Source organism: Dama dama, chromosome 4, assembly GCF_033118175.1.
Source record: "Dama dama isolate Ldn47 chromosome 4, ASM3311817v1, whole genome shotgun sequence".
Taxonomy (NCBI): Eukaryota; Metazoa; Chordata; class Mammalia; order Artiodactyla; family Cervidae; genus Dama; species Dama dama.
The window spans coordinates 61,193,441-61,214,431 of NC_083684.1; the positions used below are offsets into that span (position 1 = coordinate 61,193,441).

General features: G+C 47.7%; 1 protein-coding gene across 1 annotated transcript; it reads right to left on the bottom strand.

Annotated features, from left to right (window-relative positions):
* Positions 1–3,559: 3,559 nt before the first annotated feature.
* On the bottom strand, positions 3,560–6,167 carry KCNA7 (potassium voltage-gated channel subfamily A member 7). Its single transcript, XM_061136225.1, has 2 exons — positions 5,598–6,167; positions 3,560–4,375 (listed from the first exon to the last, which is right to left on the bottom strand). Exons 1-2 carry the CDS (start codon positions 6,150–6,152, stop codon positions 3,560–3,562), a joined length of 1,371 nt encoding a protein of 456 aa, XP_060992208.1. The 5' UTR covers positions 6,153–6,167.
* Positions 6,168–20,991: the final 14,824 nt, after the last annotated feature.

A 20,991-nucleotide genomic window follows, 5' to 3' on the forward strand; every position in this document is an offset into this window, starting at 1 on the left:
AACCCAAGAGTCCAGACCCCAACCCCCCCCCCCAACCCCCCCCCCCCCCCCCGCAGACCCAGGAGTCTGGGCCTGAGATTCCTTTGCGTTCTCTTGCCAGTTCAGTGTCAATCCCCGGGCAGATTCCCACCCTCTGCTCTCATCCCCGAGTCTCTCAGGAGCTCCAGGCCAGACATTAACCAGCTGGGCTCAGGGAGTGATAAGGCCCCGAGGCCCGGGGAGACGGTAGATGCGGGGGTCTCTCCCACATAAGTCCTCTCTGCTGGAATTTCCTGGGTGGGGACTGGGGAGAGGGTCTTGTCCTGAGTTTCAGATAAGAGAAATTCAAGGTATTCTAGAACTTGGAGACAGACAAAGATATGGTTTGGGAACAGAATGACCTGCCTGGAGAAAGTGAATAGTGACAGATGAAGGGAGATGGGGAGAAGAAAAGGGGACAGACTCCCAGAGAGAGAGGGAGACACACACCCAGAGAGAGAGAAGGCACAGACCCAGAGAAGGGACAGACACACCGAGGAAAGGGAGAGAAGCCCAGAGAAAGAGAGACCTTAAGACAGATGGAGATTCAGACAGGAGTTAAGAGTCCCCCAGCAGACTTAACTGCTTCACCCCTCCCCTGGAGCTATTTTCAGAAGGAAAACTGACACCCGCCTTGGTTGGGGGGGGGGGCAGGGGTCATCCCATACCCCTCCCTCAGCCTAAATATAGCATGGCAAGGTGGCAGGAAGGGTGTCCCCGGATTAGGGTGTTCCCCTCACTGCTCCCCATCCCGGACCAAGGAGACGTAGAAGGTGGCTGCGGTTGTTTATTGGGGTGGGGGAGGGGCCCTGCCCACAGGAGTGTCCATTGGAGTCACTTCCCAGACCTCCCCAGGCTTCCCCCCCGTCCCTAAGTACCCTACCTGCCCCACCCCCTACCAGAAGTCTATGGAACTTCCATTCTTCGATGGGGTAGTAGGGGTGAGTTAGCAGAGGGATGGGAAGTTTCCGTCTCCTCTCTCCGGGTCTCTATCTCCCTCTGTCTGGGTCCCTGTCCCCTCTGTGTCCCCTGTCCCTCCCCTCTGGATCTCTGGCCCCTCCTCTCTGGTGTCTGCCCCCTTCTCTGGGTCTTTGCCCCCCCTCCCAGGCCACTGCCCTCTTCTCTCCTCCTCTCCCTTCTCCCCTTGGGTGTCTCTGTCCTCTGTTCACATATCTTCTCCTCTTTGGGTCCCTGTGCTGGGCTCCGTGCCTGCCTCCCAGACTCTGCCTTGTGTCTGTCACTGCGATGGGGAGAGGGGGGTCTGTCTCCATTTCTGTCTCCAAACGTGCCTTTCCCTCCCTTTCGGAGAGAAGTGTTAAATTATTTAAAGGTTACATTATTTTCGACCTTTATCAAACGCTTCCCACAAGCTGTACCTGCTTCTATCTCTCTGTGTGAAAAGGTGGTTGGATTAAATCAGGGCTTTCCAAACTGAATTTGCTAGCCGCAGACCGAGTTACCCAGAGAGATTCCATAAAGGGTAGATTCCCCTCAGACCAGTTCAAACCCTCTGATGTGTCACACTGGTGCTAACTAAGATTTCATTTGAACAAAAAAGAAAGGGGGGGGGGGGTCTCTAGCTAAAAATAACAACAACAAGTCTCTGTAAACCACTGGGTGGATTTTAATAAATTAATACAAGTACTTTGAATTAATACAAGTACCTGGCACATAGGAAGCCCTATATGTGTTAGTGATTTCACCGTCCTCCTCCTCCTCCAAATGCCCTTTTAGTACTGAATGATCTCTGACCTTGGGTAACCCCCTCCCCTCTGAGCCTCAGTTTCCTCATTTGTGAGAAATGAAGCTGTTAAGTTCTGGTGCTGATCAGCAGGCTGATGGGGACACATGGGGTCAGGCAGCAGGCCACAAGTCCTGTCCCCCCCCCCCCCAACTGGAACATTCCACACGACCTTGGGAAGCCACTCCCATGCTTTGAGATGCTGATTTCTCCCCAGGGAAATAAAGCGGGCCCTGCAGTTTGTCTGATACACTTCTTGAACTGCGGGAGAGGTGGCGTACCCAATTTGGAATCTTTGTGTGATTCTATGTGTGCATCTCTCTTGGGTTGAGGGGCACTGACTTTTTCTGCCTTTTTCCTTTTTGGTTCTCTTTCTCTGGGGTGCTCTGGTCTCTTTTTCAATTCTAGGTTTCTGTCCCTCTCATTCTGGGTGCCTGACACCCGCCCCCTCTGGGTCTCTGTCTTCCCCTCTCTCAGGATCTTTTTTCCCTCTTTGGATTTCCCTTTCTCTCTCTAGGTCTCTGTACCTCCCCAGCTCTCTATCCCCCTCCTCTGGGTTTCTATCCCCCAATCAGGTCTGATCAGAGTACAGTTTCCACCCCTTTTCCCTTGTGGCTCTGATCTCCATGCCTGGAAGCAAAACTCTAGGAGAAGACAGATAGAGAAAGGGTTGGTTTGAATGGCAAAACAAGGCAGGTGTATGGTAAACAGAAGGGGTATCTACATCTTACTAGTTCACCCAGAAGCCCTCCATATGACCAACTGAATCTACAGATACAGAACCTAGCTCTGCTCCCTCTTATAGTGATGACACTGAGCAAACCAGTTCAGTTGGTCTCCTAGAGTCCACACACTACATTTGCTCCTTGACACATGATTACTTCCTAGTGCTATTATCCCTAGGGCCACTAAATGCAAGCAAACCAACATGGCCCTAGAGACCTCATACATACACTGCAACTCATCCCATTCCTACAGTACTCAGCGAACACATCTTGATGTAACTCAGCTCAGTTTTATGACCCAAGTGAACCAGCCCTACAAGACTCACATGATTATACACATTATGATCCAACTTAATGTTGCCCCAGAAAACGTCTAGCCACATAACGCTATGCAATTCAACATGACAGAACCCTGAAACACTTGTACACACTCACATTCCAACCCAACTTGACCTCATATGACCTAGAAAGCTCACATTCTATCACTTGACTCCGTGTTTCTACATGGCTCACAAGTTCACAGAACCTAAAATAACATGGCCCTAGGAGAATCACAAAGCCACTCAGTTTCCAATGTCTCAACTCAACTCCACAACACCATGCATGAACACACAATCAGTCCCAACAGTGCCATGGGTGACCACCTTACTTGATCCAACATGGCCCCAGGGGACTCATAAAACCACAGAACCCTGCACAATGCTGTTGGACAAGACTCCCAACCCAACCCAACCCAACCCAACATGGAACCAAGAAACTCACAAAACTATGTGACCAAACCTATCTCAACACTACCCCAAAAGGCTCCACAAGCATTGCACAACCCAGTGCAGTACAAACCAATGGAACCTCCATCTCAACTCAGTATAACCCATTGCCATTCACTGTCACCTCAGGAGGTACCCACAGGAGCTACCAATCCACAACTGAAGACCCAATAAGACTTAGTGTTCCCCAGTTCATTACCACTTAACTTAGTTCATCCTAGAAACAACACCCTCCCCCCAACTTTCCCCTCCTCCCTTCCCGCCCTCCCTCCAAGGAAATGTGAGGTCCTTCAGACCTCAACTGTCCCTCACACTTCGGTGACCATGTGTTTCCCAGGGGGGGCCCAGAGTGGAGGTGGCAGCTCAGACACCTCTCGATCCACCAACCCCCCATTGACCTTGCCCTCCAGGGGGCCACAGGGCTGCGTGTCCACGTGGCTGTACATCCCAGCCTCTTCGTCATCTGTCTCCCGGTGGTAAAAGTAGCTGAAGTTGGAGACAATGACTGGCACAGGTAGGGAAATGGTCAGCACGCCGGCGATGGCACACAGAGAGCCCACTATCTTGCCACCCACAGTGACGGGTGCCATGTCTCCATAGCCAACTGTGGTCATAGTGACCACCGCCCACCAGAAGGATTCAGGGATGCTGGTGAAATGGGAGTCTGCCCGATCCACCTCGGCAAAGTAGACTGCGCTGGAGAAGAGGACCACACCAATGAAGAGGAAGAAGATGAGAAGGCCGAGCTCACGCATGGAGGCCCTTAAGGTCTGGCCCAAGATCTGCAGGCCCTTTGAGTGCCTGGAGAGCTTGAAGATGCGGAAGACACGTACCAGTCGGATGACTCGCAGGATGGCCAGTGACATGGCTGGCTGGCCCACTCCCCGCTGCCGGGCCAGCTCGGTACCCAGCGCCACAAAGTAGGGCAGGATGGCCACGAAATCGATGAGGTTCATCACATTCTTGAAGAAGGCTGTCTTGCTTGGGCAGGTCACCAGGCGCACCAGCAGCTCAAAGGAGAACCAACAGATGCACAGAGTCTCCACCACAAAGAACGGGTCATCGAAGGGCAAGCGAGGCGGGGGTCCAGGCACTGGGCTGGAGCCGTTCAGCCGAGCCGAGAACTGCAGGGAGGAAGGGATTCAGGAAGGACCATGCCAGGGCTGGGACACACTGGGACGGCCATATTTGTGGGTTAAATATTCAACTACTTCTTTACAAATTGGCCAATAGCCGCTGTCTCCAGAACCCCCCTGACCCAATTGGCAAAACCTTCCTACCAGGACCCCAGGGATCATCCCTGTAAGGCTGACTTTAGGATCCCTGATTCTTCACTGGCAGGGTCTCCTGAATCGATGCTAGAGTGGAGCTCAACCTCGTCCCTTCCGAAATCCCGCCCCCAGCGTTGAATTTCCAGATGGGGAGGGTCCCAGTCCTGGCCTCATTCTCTTATGCCCTGCCCTCCCCAAACCCAGCCCAGACCGTGATGGTTAAAGACCTTGTCTTTAATGCCAAAACCTGGGCTCCTCCTCTGACTAACCTCAGTTCACCTTTCTTCACGATGGAGGCCTCTTACCCCAGCCCTCAGGCCCCACCCCTCTTATCTCCATCTCTCTAGGTGGCTTTCTTCAGATCCCAGACCTCAGTGCCTCCAGTCCATCCTTCCCATTGGTTACTGCCAGCCGCACAGACGGCCGATTTTTCAGTTTCTCCTCACCCCTCAGTTTTGATTTCTTAATACACCTTTCCTCCTGCCCTCCACAGGCCGGGTTTCTCACCTACCTCAACGCTCGCCTTCTGATAAGGCAAGTCCTCCTATTCAGATCCTCAGATCCCGTCCCATTAAGCTATATACATTTCCCTTCCCCAGCCCAGCTTTTAATGGTAGAATCCCTAGTCGGGCGCTGTCCCTGGGTTGCTCCCCCTCTCACAGCTTCCCAGGTGGCGCTAGCGGTAAAGAACCTGCCTCCCAGTGCAGGAGACTTATGAGACACAGGGTCGATCCAAGGGTAGGGAAGATCCCCTGGAGAAGGAAATGGTAACCCACTCCGGTATTCTTGCCTGGGAAACCCCACGGACAGAGGAGCCTGGCTGGCTACGGTCCATAGGGTGGCAAAGAGTCGGACACGACTGAAGCAGCTTAGAACGCACAGCCCCTCGCCTCCCATTCCGATTCATTTGGTTTTCCAACCCCAAAGCCCTGCCCTCCCACGGCCAGGCCCCACCTTCCTGAGAAGCCCCGCCTCCCAATGCCCCTTACCCCACCTTATGATTGGCCAGGACCCCGTGGACGCGACTCACCTCCTCCCAAACCCCGCCCCGTCACATTCAGGCCCCGCCCCTTACCGGGCCAGCGGCAGCCACCGCGGCGAGCCCCGGGTTGTCGCGGTCGTCGCGAAAGTCGGGCAGCGTCTCGAGGCAGAAGACGACGATGGAGACGAGGATGACAAGCACCGAGACGACGGCGAGCACGCGCGCCGCCTGCGAGCTCTCGGGGAACTCGAAGAGCAGCCAGAGTTGGCGCGCGAAGGCGTGGCGGGGCAGGGGGCGCTCGGTCGGCAAGGGGCAGCCCTCATCCTCGCGCAGGCGCGCTAGCGCCGCGCCGCCCAGCCCGTAGAAGGCCACCTCCTCCAGGAAGACGTCGAGCGGCACGTGCGCCGGCCGCCGCAGCCGCCCGCCTGACTGGTAGTAGTAGAGGACCGCGTCGAAGCTGGGCCGATGCCGATCGAAGAAGTACTCGCGGCGCGCGCCGTCGTAGAAGCGGCTGCGGCGCACTGGGTCCCCGAGCAGCGTGTCCGGGAAGCGGCCCAGCGTGCGCGCCCGGGTCTCGAACCGCAGCCCGGCCACGTTGAGCACCACCCGCTCGCAGCAGCCGCAGGGCGGCGGGCACCCGGGCTCCATGGCGCGCGCAGCCCCGGCGACCCGCGGACGGACGTGTGGCCCCGACGCCCGACCCGGCCCGGCCCGGCCCCGCCTCGGCCGCCGCCGCCGCCGCCCCAGCCTGGTGTCCGGTGTCCACGCGTAAAAATAGCCCGGCCGCGCGGCCAGGGCGCGGGGGAGGGGGCGCCGTGACCCCGGCGGGGCAGAGGGCGGCCGCGCGCCCTCTGCCGGGGCGCCCGCCCTTCCGCCTGGCCGCCGCCGCGCTGGGGTTTCTCCGGGTTCATTCCGCCTTCGGGGCCCCTTTCTCTCCGTCTCCCCATCTCCTGAGACTTCTGTTCTGCGGCCCTCCGGGTTTTCCTGTGTGTGTGTGTGTGTGTCGTCTATTTTTTTTTTTTTTCCGTCTATTTTTTAAAATGAGCATCTGAACGCCTCTGTTTGGAGTCACAGATTTCCATCTCTCTCATTCTTTTGTATGTCTCTGCTTCTGGCTATGTCTTTGCTTTGGGTCTCTCTGATCTCAGGGTTGGTATCTCTGAGTTATGTCTCTGGGTCATTTTTCTCTTGGTTTTTGCCGTTCTAGAGTCACCTGTGTCTGGGGATTCCTGGCAGTCTGTGTCTTGGTCTCTCTGAATCTCCGTCTTCAGTTTGATTCTTGTATCACTATCTCTCTTTATTTCTTGTTTCTCTTGGTCGCTGTCTTTCATCTCTGCCTAGGTCTCTCTCCTTGTCTCTCTGGCTCTCTTCTCTTATTATCTCTTAGCTCGCTGTGTCTCTGTCCCTGGGATTCTCTGGGGCTCCCTTCCAGCTAGCTTTCTTTCCCTGTCTCTGAATTACTGCAAGTCTCTGTCTCAGGGCTTCCGGACCGCTGAGCCTCTCCGGAGTCATACGTCTGAATCTCTCTCTGACCATCACTCTAGGTTGGCTCGGCCACTGTCCTGGTGGTTGCCCCATCCTGGGGACGTTCCAGCAGCCGCTCATGGGCGTGAGCCCCCCCACACCAGATCCCCTCGCTCTCCTCTCCCACCCCCACCCCAGGGTCTCTACCTGGCTTCTCTGCCAGACTTCCTGAGCCCCAGCAAGGCCCGAGCTGGGGCCCTGAATAGTGCTAAAGAAGGCCGGGCCTGCCAGGAACAGGTGGGGGGTGGGCTGGGGAGATGCCGCAGGGTCACTCGAAGGGACCAAAGGACAGACCGACGATGGCCTTCCAGCCACTGGTGTCCTATGACACCGGGTAAAAATAGCCCCATCGGATGAGCTTGGAGGGAAGCAATGGGGATTGGACACCCAGACTCCCGGGCATGAGTCCCCAGGCGCCCTCTGCTGGGGGAGAGGAGAGAGCCACTAAAGGTTTTAGCTCCCTAGGAATTTTGGCCCTCTTCCTGTCTGCAGTTTTGCGATATTTTGTCACCATCCATCTGGGTTTGTGTCCTTCTCTGTGTATCTATGTTCCTTTCTTGCATGGTCTTTGACCCTCCCCGTGAGTGAATCTCTCTTCCTCCCACCCCCCTCCCATCTCTCTGGCCTTTTCCCTTCTCTCTGGTCTTTTCTCTCTCCCTTTTATTCTTCTCATTCTCAGAACTCACAGAAGCCTCTCTGTGGGTTTCTGAACATTTGGTATGAACAGATCCTTCCTCCTTCCTTACACCCTTCTGCTACTGAGCCTGGAGGTGGGCTCACTCTTTCTTTCACCTCCAGAAAATTCTCCCTTCCTCAGCTCCTGGGACACTCAAGCTATCCATGGACATCTCTCCCCAGCCTTCCCTAAAAACTCATCTTTCCCCCTTCTGGCCACTCCCACTCTTTCAGGGAAGAGTTTGAATCCTGGCTCCATATTCATCATTCTAAAACTACTGTCATAGGGAATTCCCTGGAGGTCCAGTGGTTAGGATCTGGCACTTTCACTGCTGAAGGCCAGGGTTCAGTCCCTGGGAGAGGACCTGATATCTCACAAACTGCACAGCAGCCAAAAAAAAGGAAAGCTACAGTCATCCTTGGAAGGGATGCTATGTGATTTTAGAGGTTAGATCATAAAAGGCAACCTTCCACCCCACTCTTTTCCTTAGGACACTTGTGCAGGCCAGATGACAAGGCCCATGTGGAGAGGACGCTAAGGCACTAAACTTGCAGCTAATGAGCAGCATCAGCCTGCGGCCACGTGAGTGAGCCATCTCAGAAGCACATCCTCCTGCCCCAGCTAGGCTACCCACTGTAGCACAGATAAGTCTTCTCCCCCCAGCCCTGCCCAGCTCGTAGCCTTGTGAGCAAAATGAATGGTCTTTGTTGTTTTCAGTCACACAGTCTTTGGGTGGTTTGTTACACACACCATGATAATAGATAATCCACATGTGGTATCTTGGTACTCTGAGCCTGTCATTTCCATCCGATCTACCCCAGCCTCCTCCCTTCCTTCCTTCCATTTTTAAAGTTTTATCAAGCTACAGTTCACTCATTTCCATTCACACAGAGGACTTCCCTGGTGTCCAGTGGCTAAGACTCTGTACCTACCACCCCCCTACACAAAAAAGACTCTGCACTCCCAATGCAGGGGGCCTGGATTCAATCCCTGGTCTGGGAACTAGATCCCTCATGCCATAATGAAGATTGATGATCCTGAGTTCTGCAACAAAGCCTTGCGCAGCCTAAATAAATATTAAAAAATAAAAGGGGCTTCCCTAATGGCTCAGATGCTGAAGAATCTGCCTGCAACACAGGAGACCGGGGTTCCATCTCTGGGTTGGGAAGATCTCCTGGAGAAGGGAATGGCAATCCACTCCAGTATTTTTGCCTGGAAAATCCCATGGACAGAGTCTGGCGAGCTAGAGTCCATAGGGTCACAAAGAGTCAGACACGACTGAGCGATTAACACACTTTGAAAAAATAAAGTATACAATCCAATGGCTCCTATTTTCATGAGTTTTGCGTCCATCACCACAATTGAATTTAGACCATTTTTGTTATCCCCCCAGAGAAACTCCACACCCTTATCTGTCACCCCTTAATTGAACCACCCACAATTTGGAGGTAATTTGCTACAGCAGTAACAGGAAAATAAGAGACGGTCTCTCCTCTTCCTTGGTATCATTCTTGTTCCTGTGTTACAATAAGACCTTTTTTTAGAATTTGTTTTACTTTTAATTTTGAAATATTTTCAGACTTACAAACAAAAGAGAGGGAAAGATAGCACAGAGAATTCATGATAGCCTTCACCCAGATTCTCCTAATGTTAGCGTCTTACATTGCCATGGTTACTTTGTTGAAGAAACTGACAACGGCACAATACTATTTACTAAATGATGTTCAAATTGCCCCCATTTTTCCAATTAATGTCCTTTCTTCCTTCTAAAATCCAATCCAGAATACCATGTTGCATTGAGCTTTCATGTCCTCTTAGCCTCCTGCAATTCTGCAATTTTTTTTTTTTTTTTTTTACTTTTTCCTTGTCTTTAATCACCTCAACACTTTTGAAGAATACTGTTCCTACTGAGGGTCAGTGGACCATTCCTCAGTTTGCATAATAGAGTTCTGCCAAGAGAATGCATTGGTCATAGCAAACACCCTCTTCCAACAACACAAGAGAAGACTCTACACATGGACGTCACCAGATGGTCAACACCAAAATCAGATTGATTATATTCTTTGCAGCCAAAGATGGAGAAGCTCTATACAATCAGCAAAAACAAGACCAGGAGCTGACTGTGCTCAGATCATGAACTTATTGCCAAATTCAGACTTAAATTGAAGAAAGTAGGGAAAACCACTAGACCATTCAGGTATGACCTAAATAAAATCTCTAACAACTATACAGTGGAAGTGAGAAATAGATTTAAGGGACTAGACAGACAGAGTGCCTGATGAACTATGGGCAGAGGTTCGCGAGATTGTTCAGAAGACAGGGCGCAAGATCATTCCCAAAAAAAGAGATGCAAAAAGGAAAACAGCTGCGTGAGGAGGCTTTACAAATAGCTGTGAAAAGAAGAGAAGCCAAAAGCAAATGAGAAAAGGAAAGATATACCCATATGAATGCAGAGTTCCAAAGAATAGCAAGGAGAGATAAGAAAGCCTTCCTCACTGATCAGTGCAAAGAAATAGAGGGAAAAAATAGAGTGGGAAACGCTAGAGATATCTCCAAGAAAATTAGAGATACCAAGGGAACATTTCATGCAAAGACGGTCTCAATAAAGGATAGAAATGGTATGGACCTAACAGAAGCAGAAGAGAGTTAGAAGAGGTGGCAAGAACACACAGAAGAACTGTACAAAGAAGATCTGCACGATCCAGATAATCACGATGGTGTGATCACTCACCTAGAGCCAGACATCCTGGAATGTGAAGTCAAGTGGGCCTTAGGAAGCATCACTGTGAACAAAGCTAGTGGAGGTGATGGAATTCCAGTTGAGCTATTTCAAATCCTAAAAGATGATACTGTGAAAGTGTTGCAAATATGCCAGCAAACTTGGAAAACTCAGCAGTGGTCACAGGACTGGAAAAGGTCAATTTTCATTCCAATCCCTAAGAAAGGCAGTGCCAAAGAATGCTCAAACTACCGCACAATTGCACTCATCTCACATGCTAGCAAAGTAATGCTCAAAATTCCCCAAGCCAGTCTTCAACAACACATGAACTTCCAGATGTTCAAGCTGGTTTTAGAAAAGGAAGAGGAACCAGAGATCAAATTGCCAACATCTGCAGGATCATTGAAAACACAAGAGTTCCAGAAAAACATCTATTTCTACTTTACTGACTGTGCCAAAGCCTTTGACTGTGCAGATCACAATAAACTGGAAAATTCTGAAAGAGATAGGAATACCAGACCACCTGACCTCCTTCTTGAGAAATCTGTATACAGGTCAGGAAGCAACAGTTAGAACCAGACATGGAACAACAGATTGGTTCCAAATAGGAAAAGGAGTACATCAAGACTGTATATTGTCACCGTGCTTATTTAACCTATATGCAGAGTACATCATGAGAAACACTGGGCTGGAAGAAGCGCAAGCTGGAATCAAGATTGTTTGGAGAAATATCAATAACCTCAGATATGCAGATGACACCGCCTTATGGCAGAAAGTGAGGAAGAATTAAAGAGCCTCTTGATGAAGGTGAAAGAGGAGAGTGAAAAAGTTGGCCTAAAGCTCAACATTCAGAAAACTAAGATCAAGCATCCAGTCCCATCACTTCATGGCAAATAGATGGAGAAACAGTGGAAACAGTGGCAGACTTTATTTTCTTGGGCTCTGAAATCACTGCAGATGGTGATTGCAGCCATGAAATAAAAAGCTGCTTACTCCTTGGAAGAAAAGTTATGACTAGCCTAGACAGCATATTAAAAAGCAGAGACATTACTTTGCCAACAATGGTCCATCTAGTCAAGGCTATGGTTTTTCCAGTAGTCATGTATGGATGTGAGAGTTAGACTATAAAGAAAGCTGAGTGCTGAGGAATTGATGCTTTTGGTCTGTGTTGTTGGAGAAGACTCTTGAGAATCCCTTGGACTGCAAAGAGATCCAACCAGTCAATCCTAAAGGAAATCAGTCCTGGGTGTTCATTGGAAGGACTGATGTTGAAGCTGAAACTTCAATACTTTGGCCACCTGATGCTAACAGCTGACTCATTTGAAAAGATCCTGATGCTGGGAAAGATTGAGGGCAGGAGAAGAAGGGGACAACAGAGGATGAGATGGTTGGATGGCATCACCGACTCAATGGACATGAGTTTGAGTAAACTCCGGGAGTTGGTGATGGACAGGGAGGCCTGGTGTGCTGCAGTCCATGGGGTTGCAAAGAGTCGGATATGACTGAGCAACTGAACTGAATTGAGCTGAATAGATAACTTTTCTGTGGGAGGAGGGAGAATGCCACACATAGGTGAGGTTCCCTTTTCATCACATCACATTGGGGACCCACGATATTGCTATATCTTATCATCAGTGATATTAATTTTGATCATTCGGTTAGGCGAGCGTCTGCTGAGTTTTTTAATTGTTGTTGTTGTTCAGTCGCTCAGCCATGTCCGACTGTGTGGCCCCATGGACTGCAGCGCACCAGGCTTCCCTGTTCTTCACCATCTCCCGGAGTTTGCTCAAACTCATGTCCATTGAGTCGGTGATGCCATCCAACCATCTCATCCTCTGTCATCCCCTTCTCCTGCCTTCAGTCTTTCCCACCATCAGGGTCTTTTCCAGTGAGTCAGCTCTTCACATCAAATGGCCAAAGTATTGGAGCTCTGGCTTCAGCATCAGTCCTTCCAATGAATATTCAGGGTTTATTTCCTTTAGGATTGACTGGTGTGATATCCTTGCAATCCAAGGAACTCTCAAGAGTCTTCTCCAGCACCACACTTCGAAAGCATTAATTCTTTGGCACTCAGCCTTCTTTATGTTCCAACTCTCATATCCATACATGACTACTGGAAAAACCATAACTTTGACTGTATGGACTTTTGTTGGCAAAGTAATGTCTCTGCTTTTTAATATGCTGTCTAGGTTTGTATAGCTTTTCTTCCAAGGAGCAAGCATCCTTTAATTTCATGGCTGCAGTCACCATCCACAGTGATTTTGGAGCCCAAGAAAATAAGGTCTGTCACTGGTTCCATTGTTTCCCCATCTATTTGCCAGGAAGTGATGGGACCGGATGCCATGATCTTCATTTTCAGTTATAAAGTTATTATTTTTCCCTTTGTAATTAATGAATTAACTTGGGACAGCCAGTTTTTTTTTTGGGGGGGTGGGTTCTTGTCTTTTATTGAGGTTTACTTCACATACAGTAAACTTGATCCTTTACCAGCATACAGTTCTATGAGTTTTGGAAAATGTATAGTCGTGTAACTGCCACTACAGTAAAGATTTAGGGCCGCTCCATCCGCACCCCCAAAGTTCTCTTCTTCCCTTTGCAGTAAGCTGCCTTCCAGCTCTTGGAAACGACTGCTCTGTTTTCTCTCCCTCTTTTCTCGTAGTTTTGCTTTTTTCTGAATGTCAAATAAGGCCGACCCTTGAGTAACTCCAGGTTGGAAAGGAGTGCTGATGGTCCACCCCGTTGAAAATCTGAGTACTGTGTTTTCTCCATATCCACGGTTCCACGTTCAGGAATTCAAGCAACCGAATGGTTTACTACTGCAGTATCGAGTGCTGAAACACATTCACGTATAGGTAGATGCATTGTTTCATTTATATTTGCTCAAGGGTCAAGTATAAATGAAATCATACAGTGTGTAGCCTTTTCAATATGGTTTCTTACACTTAGCATGGTGCATGGAAGATTCATTCCTGATATGCGTATCAGTAGCTCTTTCCTTTTATTTTTTATTGAAGTGTAGTTGACTCTCCTTCTTCTTCTTTTTTTGAATAAGGACTCAAGATTCAGATCCCCTTCTCTCTCTTTTTATTTTTTATTTTTTTAAAGATTTTATTCACTTTTTTTTGTTTTTGGTTGTCCTGAGTCTTCATTGCTGCGCACAGGCTTTCTCTAGGTGCGGAGAACAAGGGCTTCTCTTGTTTCGAAGCATGGGCTCTAGGTGTGTGGGCTTCAGTAGCTGGGGCTCATGGGCTCTACAGTGTGGGCTCAGTAGGTACATGGGCTTAGTTGCTCTGTGGCATGTGGGATCTTCCCAGACCAGGGATCGAACCCATGTCCCCTGCATTGGCAGGCAGATTCTTAACCACTAGACCACCGGGGAAGCCCCTCTCTCTTTTTAAAAATTAATGAATTCATTTATTTTTGGCTGTACTGGGTCTTTGTCGCTGTGAGGGCTTTCTCTAGTTGTGGCGAGCAGGGGTTACTCTTCATTGCGATGGCAGGCGTCTCGTTGCAGTGGCTTCTCTTGTTGCGGAACACAGGCTCTAGGGCATGAGGGCTTCAGTAGCTGCAGCTCATGGGCTCAGTAGTAGGGCTCCTGGACTAAAGCAGAGGCTCAGTAGTTGTAGTATACAGGTTTCGTTGGTCTGTGGCATGTGGGATCTTCCTGGATCAGGGAGAATCCGTGTCTCCTGCATTGGCAGGTGGATTCTTTATCACTGAGCCACCAGGGAAGCCCCATCCTCCTCCTCTTTTTAATTGAATGAAAGATTCTTTAAATTCTACAGAGCTTTACAATTTCCAAAAGTTTCACACACATGATTTCATCTAGTTCCATAATAACTTCTTTTCCCCATCATGCCTTGCCCCCTTCCCTCTCCCTAGGGGTAGTTATTAGTTTGCTTTCTATATATCTGAGTCTTCTCCTTTTGTGTTATATTCACTAGTTTGTTGTAGTTTTTAGATTTCACATATAAGTGATATCATACAGTATTTGTCTTTCTTTGACTTATTTCACTGAGCATAATGTCCTCCAAATCCATCCAGGTTGCAGCAAATGGCAAAATGTCACTCTTTATTGTTGTTGAGCAGTATTCCATTGTATCCTACATCTTCTTTATCTATTCATCTGTTGATTGATGCTTAGATTGCTTTCATATTTTGACACTGGCTCTTTCTTCCCCCCTCCCCGCTTTGGCCCTCCTGCGCTACATGAGGGGATCTTATTTCCCTGAACAGGGATAGAACCCATGCCCCCTGCAGTCTAAACCACTGCAGGGAAGTCCCAGACCCTGCCTCCTTCTTGAAGCACTTTCCTTCTTGGCTTCCTGGACTCTGGACTCTCCTGGCTTTTTCTGCTACATTTCTGATCCCTCTTACTCAGTCTCCTTTGATGAATCTTCTTGTTTTATCTCAATTCTGACGGAGGGCCTTTAGACTCAGTGCTCAGACATGTTCCCTTCTCCATCTTCTCTTATAGCGGAGTTCATTCAGTCACGTGGCTTCAAGTACCACCTCTACTCCAATGACTCACAAATCTAGGTTTCCAGCCCCAAACTCTTCTGCAACTGCCATATCTTCCAACTTGCAATTCCACAGCTCCATCTGAGTGTCAAACAGACATCTTTGACATGTCCAAACCCAGAACTCCTCCTCGATAATCCCACTCTTCCCCATGTCTTCCCTCTCTAAATGAACGGCACCATCTGTCACCCAGTGGCTTAGCCTACAAACCTAGGAGTGAGGATTATTGTTAATGGAAAATTAGCTTTTTAAAAGTTTTTCCTTAGTGATTTCCCTGGCAGTCTAGTGATCTAGACTTCACCTTCCAAATCAGGGGGTGTGGGTTCGATCCCTGGTCAGGGAGCTAGGATCCCATATGCCAAGTGGCCAAAAATCCAAAACATAAAAAAAGCACAAACAATGTTGTAACAAATTCAATAAAGACTTTAAAAATGGCCCACATCAAACACAAATCTTTTCAAAAGTTTTTCTTTAGGCTTGTTATTTTGAAATCATTTCAGACTTACAGAAAATTTGCAAAAGGTATTAATGGCACAGATTTCCCATATATCCTTCACCCAGCTTTCACCAACATCATCTTCTTACATAACCATAGTACAATTATTTGCCAGGAAATTAACAATGGTATATTACCATTGACAAATAATGCTACAGACCTCATTTGAGTCTCAACAATTTTCCAGTGATGTTCTTCCTCCAGTTTAGACTCTAATCCAGGATCCCACATTACACTGAGTTGTCTCCTTAATTTCCTCTGGGAATTATTTCTAATAATTCCACTCCTATAGCAACTGAACAACTGAGGTCACCTTCACAATAGATCCTAAATCTTACCACTTCTTTTTACTCCACTGCTACAGTAACTGGGCAGGACCCTATGAGGTCTTCCCGGGACAAACCCTGGCCCTGCCCTTGTCTTCTGCCTGCCTTTTGTAAAAAAACCTTTAGCCAAATAATAAATTTCATCAGAAAAAAAATGAAAAAGTGCAGAAGCAAAGAAGAGCAGTCAAACAAATAATAGTTTAATCATTAAACAAAGTCAACGACTTTTAGTTCCTCCTCAAGGGCTACAGATAATATTTTGAGCCATCTCCTTTGGGATGTTTTGTAGATACCAAAACCCCCACCAGGTGGAAGAAGTTAACTGCATGATAGTCAGACTGTCGCCATGACATAAGCTGCTTCACCTTGCACAGTTCCCGAACTGCCCTCAAAGAAATGGGAACAAACCGCCTCTGGAACTGAAGATTCAGTTCAGTTCAGTTGCTCAGTCGTGTCTGACTCTTTGCAACCCCTATGAACTGCAGCACACCAGGCTTCCCTGTCCATCATCATCTCCCGGAGTTTGCTCAAACTCATGTCCATTGAGTCGATGATGCCATCCAACCATCTGGTCCTCTGCCGTCCCCTTCTCCTCCTGCCTTCAATCTGTCCCAGCATCAGGGTCTTTCCCAGTGAGTCAGTTCTTTGCATCAGGTGGCCAAGTATTGGAGCTTCAGCTTCACATCAGTCCTTCCAATGAATATTCAGGACTAATTTCCTTTAGGATTGACTGATTTGATCTCCTTGCAGTCCAAGAGACTCTCAAAGGTCTTCTCCAACACTGCAGTTCAAAAGCATCAATTCTTCGGTGCTCAGCTTTCTTTATGGTCCAACTGAAGATTCAGTTCAGTTCAGTCGTGTCCGACTCTTTGCGACCCCATGAATCGCAGCATGCCAGGCCTCCCTGTCCATCACCAACTCCAGGAGTTTACTCAAACCCATGTCCATCGAGTCGGTGATGCCATCCAACCATCTCATCCTCTGTTGTCCCCTTCTCCTGCCCCCAATCCATCCCAGCATCAGGGTCTTTTCCAATGCTGTACTTAAAATGATCAAGATGATGTTGGTCAGACAACTGCATGACGAATCTCAAGATGATTGTCGGAGATGACTGTACTGTTCTGTATGTAGCTCCCTCCCTCTGCCTATACATCCCTGAAATACTCTTTTAAAAGTTCTTGTGGGGGCACTTCCAGTTCAAGATGGTGGAGTAGAAGGACATGCGTTCATCTCCTCCTGGGAGAACACCAAAATTACTAATAGCTGTTGAATAACCATTGACAGGAGGACTCTGGAACCCACCAACAAAGATAACCTTCCAAAGACAAAGAAGCCACAACGAGATGGTAGGAGGGGCACAATCACAATAAAATCAAATCCCATACCTGCCAGGTGGATGACCCACAAACTGGAGAACAATAATACAAAAGACGTTCTCCCACTGCTGTGAAGGTTCTGAACCCTAGGCTTCCCAGCCTGGAGATCGTACAAAGGGACTAGGAATCCCCAGGGAATCTAGCCTTAAAGGCAAGCAGAATTAGATTACAGAACTTCCACAGGTCTGGGGGAAACAGAATGTTCAATCTTGGAAAGAAAGAAAGTGTTAGTCACTCAGTTGTGTCTGATTCTTTGGGACCCCATGAACTGTAGCCCACCAGGCTCCTCCATCCATGGGATTTTCCAGGCAAGAATACTGGAGTGGGTTGCCATTTCCTTCTCCAGGGGATCTTCCCAACCCAGAGATTGGACCCAGGTATCCTGCATTGCAGGCAGTCTCTTTACTGTCTGGGCCACCAGGGAAGCCCTTGGAGGGCACAAACAAAATCTTGTGCACCCCAACATACAGAAGAAAGGAGCAATGACCCCACAGGTGACTGAACCCAAACTACCTGCTAGTGTTGGAGGGTCTCCTGTGGAGGGGTGGGCTGGCAGGGGCTCACCACAGGGATGGAGGCACTCAAAGCATCAGATCAGGAAGGTTCCCCTTGACCTTAACCCTCTTTGAGTTCATCATTAACCCTACCATAATGCCCAGAGACCCCAGGGCTGGGTCACCCCAGGCCAAGCAACTACGAGGAAGGGAATACAACCCCACACATCAGCAGGTAATTGGATTAAAACTTTACTGAGCAAGGCCCTGCCCACCAGAACAAGATCCAGTTTTTCCCATTACCAATCTCTCCCATGAGGAAGCTTACACAAGCCTCTTAGCTTCATCCATCAGAGGGCAGACAGAAGACGCACAGTCCCAAGCAGCTAAAAGAAAAACCATATTACAGAAAGTGAATCATGATGAAAAAGCAGAAAGTTATGTCCCAGATGAAAGTGAAAGTCTCTCAGTTGTGTCTGACTCTTTGCGACCCTATGGACTATATAGTTCATGGAATTCTCCAGGCCAGAATACTGGAGTGGGTAGCATTTCCCTTCTCCAGGGGATCTTCCCAATCCAGGGATTGAACCCAGGTCTCCTGAATTGCAGGCAGATTCTTTACCAGCTGAGCCACCAGGGAAGCCCAAGAATACTGGAGTGGGTAGCCTATCTCTTCTCCAGCGGATCTTCCTGACCCAGGAATCAAACCTGGGGTTTGCAAATGCAGGGGTCTCCTGCATTACAGGTGTATTCTTTACCAGCTGAGCTATCAGGGAAACCCATTTGAAGGGACAAGATAAAACCTGAGAAAAACAACTAAATGAAGTGAAGGTAGGCAAGCTTCCAGAAACAGAATTCAGAATAATGATGGTGAAGATGATCCAGGATCTCAGAAAAACAATGGAAAAGATGCAAGAAATGTTTACCAAAGACCTACAAGAACTAAAGAACAAACAAACAGAGATGAATGATACACTAGAAGGAATAAATAGCAGAATAACTGAGGCAGAAGAACAGATAAATGACATGGAGAACAGAATGGTGGAAATCACTGCCACACAACAGAATACAGGAAAAAAAAATGAAAAGAAATGAAGACCCCTAAGAGACCTCTGGGACAACATTAAATGAGTGAACATTTGCATTATAGGGGTCCCAGAAGGAGAAGTGAGACAGAAAGGACCTGAGAAAATACTTGAAGACATAATAGCTGAAAACTTCCCTAACATGGGAAAGGAAATAGTCAACCAAATCCAGGAAGCACAGAGAGTCTCAAGCAGGATAAACCCAAGGAGGAACACACCAAGACACATAGTAATCAAACGGACAAAAATTAAAGGCAAAGATAAAATATTAAAAGCAACAAGGGAAAAAATGACAAATAACATATAAGGGAACTCCCATCAGGCTATCAGCTGATTTCTCAACAGAAACTCTACAGTCCAGAAGGAAATGGCATGATATATTTAAAGTGATGAAAAGAAAAAAAAATAAAGTGATGAAAAGGAAGAACCTACAACCAAGAATACTCTACCCAGCAAGACTCTCATTCAGATTTGATGGAGAAATCAAAGGTTTCCAGATAAGAAAAAGTTAAGAGAATTCAGCACCACCAAACCAGCTTTACAACAAATGCTAAAGGAACTTCTCTAGGCAGGAAACATAAGACAAGGAAAAACCTACAGAAAATAAACCCGAAACAATTAATAAAATGGTAACAGGTCATACATAATTACCTTAACTGTAAATAGGATTAAATGTGCCAACCAAAACACATAGACTGGCTGGGTGGATAAGAACATGTGCATGTATGCACTTCCAGTTACCACATCACTCTGCTCGACCCCCAAGTGGTATGTAATTATTTTATATTGTTAAGTTACTCATGTTCCCATTATGGCTTGCAATTGAAATTATCTTTTATTTTTTTGTCTGGGCTACTGATTGTGAAAACTGATAAACATCTTTCACTATTGTAAATAAATAATAAGCAATCAGGGTTTCCCTGGTGGCTTAGACAGTAAAGAATCCATCTGCCAATGCAGGTGATGTGGGTTAGATCCTCAGGTCAGGAAAATCCCCTGAAGAAGGGAATGGCAATCCACTTCAGTATTCTTACCTGGAGAATCCCATGTAGACAGAGGAGCCTGGTGGGCTACAGTTCATGGGGTCACAAAGAGTTGGACATGACTGATCGACTAACACTTACTTAAGCAACCAAATTAAAAAGATAGAGAGAACACTGGAAAAAAAAAATTCATATCAATGTATGACAAAACCCACTGGGGGAAAAAAAAATTCATATCAATGTATGACAAAACCCACTGGAAAAAAAAATTCATATCAATGTATGACAAAACCCACTGGAAAAAAAAATTCATATCAATGTATGACAAAACCCACTGGAAAAAAAAAAAAAAGATAGAGAGAAAAAAAAAAGGTTCTTGTGGAACTTCCCTGATGGTCCAGTGGTTAAGACTCTACTCTCCCACTGCAGGGGGAACAGGTTCCATTCCTGGTTGGGAAACTAATATCCCTCCATGTGGCATGCATGGCACAGTCAAAATAAATAAATAAATAAAAGTTCTTGTGCTCTGATTGGTAGGGGGGAGTTGGTTTTTTTTTGGGGGGGGGGGGAACTTGGTTTTTTGGTACATGAGTCCACCTTCTCCCCAGATGCCTGGACTCCTGAATAAAGCAAACTTTCCTTTCCTACTAACACTCATCTCTGGAGTATTGACTTCCCAGCAGTGAGTAGCGGAACCTGAGTTCAATAACACTATCTTCTTAGTTCAAGCCATCATCTCTTCCCTGGAAATTGTAGCCTCCTAAGCATCTGCCTGTTCCCTTTCTGCCTCTTTCCTGCATTTTCTTCCGTCTATTGCCATTGATGTGATCTTTTAATAATGCAAATTATGCTTTGTCCATCTTCTGATCTAAGCCTTTTAGTAAATTCCTATTTATTTTCAATTAAAATCTGCCCTTTCCCCCCATGTGATACTTTATTCAGGCAAAGATCAGCAATGGCTGCTACAAGCAGGGGGTGAGAGATGAGATGGTTGGGGAACAGTGGCAAAATCTCACTGCTCAGATTACCAAGGAGAAAATGTAGTTCTAGAGCGAGATCTGTCAGTTAGCTCCTTGATCAGGTGGCCAAATTCAGGATCATAATAGTGGGACTATCTCCAGATGTGATGCAGTTGAAGTCTTCAGTATCACCAGGGAAAAGTTCTTACCAGAAATGCTCAACATCAGTTTATTCCAACTTCAGACTCAATTTCCATTTTACAGGCAAACAGGGGTAGTGGAAGACACTGTAAACACCATGAGGAAATAATCAGAAATCCATAATGTG